The 5,130-nt window shown below is 39.6% G+C and overlaps 1 protein-coding gene across 1 annotated transcript in view; it reads right to left on the bottom strand.

The window, feature by feature from the left end:
• Nucleotides 1-585: 585 nt before the first annotated feature.
• Nucleotides 586-5,130, bottom strand: part of NELL2 (neural EGFL like 2) — a 117,225-nt gene continuing 112,680 nt past the window's right edge. Inside the window, exons 18-19 of the mRNA XM_005419305.1 lie at nucleotides 4,083-4,307; nucleotides 586-1,388 (exon numbers count right to left, since the gene is read on the bottom strand). Coding sequence (XP_005419362.1) covers nucleotides 1,338-1,388; nucleotides 4,083-4,307 — 276 coding nt within the window. The 3' untranslated portion in view covers nucleotides 586-1,337. The remainder of the gene's footprint in view (nucleotides 1,389-4,082; nucleotides 4,308-5,130) is intronic.

Raw genomic sequence — 5,130 nt, 5'->3', positions numbered from 1 at the left:
GTGATGCATTCTTTACAAATTCAGCCTTTTCAGTCTGCAATTTGTAAGCATTGCTTTACTCTTTATTTCTCTTTGAGAATAACACAGGTTTGGTCACGTAGCCTCCTTTATTTACTGTTCCAACAGAGCAGTAGTGACAAAAGGGTTTGCATTTTGCAGTAATCCCCACGCATTAAGATCCTTCACACAAACAACAAAAACAGCTGCAGAGCTTATGGAAGACAAACCAACCCTTGGCAGCTGGAGAGAGGAGGAACTGGGAGAAGACCCCCTGCAAATCTGAACAGATCCAAGTCACACACAAATGGTCTCTACTGACTGCCAACAGCCCACTAGCACATAGGGGATCTTTAGGAATGTGAATTTGCTATTTAATCCACTGTAATGACAAATTACTTATGTGTATCTTAACAAAGATAAGACATGATAGGCATAAGGCTGTGCTGGGCATAAGCTCCCACACTTAGAGCAGCTACACAGGCAACACTTCACCTGTATTGTCCAGATTCCCAGGAATATTTGCAAAGAAGTAACAGCATACATGAAAATTAAGTCCTTGAAAATGAAAGATGGCACAAACAGAAATTTAAGGTAAGAGAAATATTTATTTAAATTTGCACAATAACGAGCTTATACTGAACAAAGTCAATCAAGAAATAATAGTAAGTGCAGTAAAACAAGGAAATATTGATGACTTTTCCCATCAGAAAACATTAAGAAGCCATGCCTGTGCATCACGGGTTTTCTTTATTTTTTTTGGATTTTTTCTTGTTTTAATTTTTTACAATAACTTCTATCTTTTTTTTCAGCGCACATACTGTACATATCACATCTTAGCTGCTAGGTTCATTATTCCTGAAGGCTTCATCCTTCTACTCAAACATCTGCTAAGTTCTGCAGTAAGCAATCAAACACATTTGTGCAGTTCCAAATATGATTAGGTAAATCTGCTGCATCTGGTCAAGCATTGGACTCTCAAAGCTTCAGAAGACCCTGTAAGAGCTCCTAGTTGATTTTAGATCTTGACATCATTATGTACAGCATTACAATGTGTCACTTTACACTAACCTAAACATTCTGCACAAGGATGCCAGACAGACAAATAGCCAGAAGATTTGGGCTTAACCTCATACAAAGGTTTACACGTCTGAGCTTGTCTTGAGTCCCATAAATTTCACTCTGATTCAGGCAACTGAGTTAATCACATATCTGCACTTCAGATAGACAAAACCAACCTAATTTTAGTTTTAATTTTGAACAATTTTTGGTCTAAAGGTCTATTTCTGTGAAGGAAAATTCTTTATCCAGAAACTGCTTGTGAGAGATAGTTGTTGGTGTCACAGTTCCTGAAGGCACTGTGGATCCACTGAGCAACAGACATGGCCATTCTAAAGGATGGAAAAAACAGAAAGAGGAATTGAAACAATTTGCATTTTGTACAAAACAAGTAAATTTAACAAGCTCAGCTGCTTGCAAATACCCATCAGATTTGAACATACAGACTTGTAAAATACAAAAGATGTACAGACTTGGATCAGATTCATGACATTGTCCTCATGTCCTTATGTTGCCCGAGGGAACAGGCTATTACGATTCCTCTAATTGCTTGGCTTGTTGTGGTCTGTGTCCCAGAGCTACAACACTCAAACTGAAAGAACCTGGGATCAGTGGAAGGAATGCTCCCAACATAAAGGTATCAGGCATCTGCTCAAATACCTAAAGCTGTTGAACAAGACAAGGCACTTGGGAGTTTTATTCATATCAGGCAGAAGGGATTCTGGGTTTTATTTAGCCCTGAATGCTTCAATTTCATGCATCCTGGCTGTAACACCAGCAAACATTAATCCACAAACTTTTTCCAAATAGTCCGGACATTCTTATGAGAATACTAAGGGCAATTAAGGGAACAGATTGCCTATGGACATTGTTAAATACTGGAGAAATCATTTCTACCTCTCTACTACCTCTTAATTCTGATTCTTAAAATGCAAATAAAAAATGAGTATTATTTATAAATTAGTCCAAATACATTCAATTGACTAAACCAACAGGACTTATTAAAACCAAGGTCTGAATAATTCAAGCATTTTCTTTCACTCCTTCTGTTACAGGAAGTTATAATCCTACTCTCCCCATTCTTTGCTTGTGATTAGAATTGTTTTTGTGGCTTAGTCTGCTTTAGCTGATGCCCAGGTTTCTAAATTCTTAAAGGATTTGTGTAAACCTATTTTGCTATAGCTTGTTTAGAGAGGCTTAGAGTGGAGGTTTGACCTTCCATGAGATTCTTTACAAGAGAAGAGTGGGGTGACACAGGATGAATGAGAATGAACATTATACAAACTGGGGACACCACATCCTGATCTGGAGGGAGTGGGCTGCTTGCCTGCAGAACTGCAATATTAAAATGCTGGCAATATGAGCAGATAGTGTATTTCAAAATCAACACTGCTCTGTAAGGAGAACTGAATAAGATTTGGGCTTGTTTAGGGACAAAGTGGTACTTCCTCTTTGTTAGGCAGTCACACCTGAGTCATTAAAATTATGGAGTTTGGCAGAGTACCTGTTTTAATCCTTGCTATGTCCACATGGCAGCAATGGATTTGATAAGTCTGTGTATGTATGTGTTTATATTGAATACCAATTAGTCAATGCTTAAGGTTTAGTCTTTGCTTAATACAAAAGGCCAGATGGGAGCAGCACTTAGGTGGCCATGTCAGAACTGATACATGCCTTCTGCATTGCCACTGATTAGCAGCACAACAAGAGCACATTTCCCAGCACTGAGTCTCAGAAGTGTTTCAGGGAAGAACCACACACAACAATTTCTTTTACAGATGGGGAACCAGATGCATAAGAACCTTAGCAACCTGCCTGAGCAAAAAGTAACTTCTAGCATTGAAGCTGGTATATAGCACCAGCTATGGACCCCAAAAGTACAGGTTTTTAACATCCTCTGGGCAACAGCTGGCTTTCTAACCATTAGCCAGTCCATCAGATCACAGCATTTTCTTCGAACCACTGACCCATTCTGACATCAGGACAAACGCTGACACTTGGTGCATACCACTGCCCTTGGAAAAGGGACTATGCCTCAACAGCAGCACTTATTGCACACAGCATTGCATCAGAAAAAGCAGAGGAAGGAAGTGATGCTTGACAGCTTCTGCTGCCTGATCACACAGAATTCTCACAGAAGGAGGTGTTGAAGATAGATTTTTTTTTTTTACGAGCACCTTTTCAAGTAGTTAATTGTACCATGTATTGGAGTTTGGGAAGCACCTTGCTTGGGAAGAACACAGAATAAAGCACAAAATCAACTGTGAATTTCAGTAGTAATTAAAGAACTGTGCATGAATCTTGCTCTCTCTCCTTGGCTGGTGTGGAAACACATATTGTCACTATTCAGTATCGAGTGGCAAAAACCACAATTCACTTTATGATCTTATTTTGAATAGAAACACTTTTGTTAAGCCCTTTTTCTTTTTCATCTGCAAAAAGAGATGCCAGAATTCACATATGCCTGTAGCCATTAATTTTTCTCCTCAATCAATTTCTTTGAGTACAAAACCAGTAAATGTTCTAAACACATTGATTAATTTTAAAGCACAAAAGCTATGTAACCATATAACTAGTCCTTTTATTCAGAAAACAATTACTATTCTCAAAAAGCAACTCAATCAGTTCCAGTAACACTATAATATCACACTGAACAAATTTCTTGTGCAAAGTCTATGCTCACAGAGTCATACTTGCACGTTTCCAAGATAGCACGGAGCTTGGAGCTCCATGTTCAAATTTGAATTGAGCTATCCTGGTGGAAAAGTGAAGCCCAGTACATTGTCCACAGCACTCTGCAGCATGGGTTGTCCTGCTTCTGATCTGCTAGCACATCAAACTATGCTTCTAGCACTTGCAAGAGTACAGTTAACTAAGCTGAACACTTTTACTGACACCTCTTCTGCTTTAAAACAAGTGTAGACACCAACTGTTCCCTGACCAGGCTCAGTGCCACATTAATATTTATGTACCACACAACAAGCTGGGAAGAAGCATCTCAGCCTCGTGTTTATAACCTTGATTACCTTGCACTGGCAGAGGGTGCACTCTGTGCCATGCTTTATCCAGGAGGATCCAGTGAAGCGAATGACGTTGGTTTCATCCAGACACGTTTTGGTGATGTCGTTACGAATGGTGTCGGCTTGGCAGGGGTCGGTGACACAGCGGGGGCAGCACTCGTTCTCGGGGAGCACACTGAACTCACAGTCCACCTCTGGGCATGGCAAGGGCCAGCAGTCAACCTCTCCTTGCTGTTTGCAGAAGGAACAAGATGTTATTATTAGCTCTTATTTTGTTCCTCATCCATTCCTCTGAATCAGCATTATATTCCCTAGCTGGCTATTATTTCCCATCTGGTGCTGTTCAGAATTCGGCATAGATAACATTGATATTCATTGACTATGGGACACACAGCAGATCAGGTGCTTTCTTCTGCATGCCATTCAGACAGTAGATGAGATTTAACTTGGTTCAGTACACTCTCCATCAAGCTGCAGGTGAAAATTCTCCACAAAATTACGCAATAGAGGATTATGGCCCTACTTCTGCAAGGGACAGAAGTTGTAACATGACTGCACTGCAAAAGTGTGCCAAAATTTTCAGGGCTTTTTTTCAATTTTTCAGTGGTCTTTTTTTTTTCCCCCCAATGTAACAGGGAACACCACCACATTTTCAATGAGAGGATCTCCACCCATTCCACCCTCCATCCACTTAGGATATTATGAGCAGAATACCTGAAGTTCCAAACTTTATCACACCTTCTGCATGGTGTATTTAATATAGTCAAGGTAAGAAAAGGTCTGGGCAGAGAATTATGTTGGGCCAGCATATCCTTATGGGAATTTACTTTATGCCTGAACACAAATCTAAAGATGTTTAATAAATCATACCATTTACTAGAAGCTGGAATCAGCTTCCTTTCACTCGGGACAAAGGCCAAAGTTACAGATCTATTGGTCAAAGAAAAGACTTCAGAGAAGTCAATAATGTTTTTTTTTTTCTTTTTTGAGCAGATCTCTGACTTCCAATTTATTCAGCTCATTTGAGCACAGATCTAATAATCTGGACTTAAGT

This window comes from Geospiza fortis, unplaced genomic scaffold (assembly GCF_000277835.1).
Source record: "Geospiza fortis unplaced genomic scaffold, GeoFor_1.0 scaffold166, whole genome shotgun sequence".
NCBI lineage: Eukaryota > Metazoa > Chordata > Aves > Passeriformes > Thraupidae > Geospiza > Geospiza fortis.
Note: the sequence above shows the minus strand (reverse complement) of the source record. Positions and strands in the feature narration are given on the sequence as shown.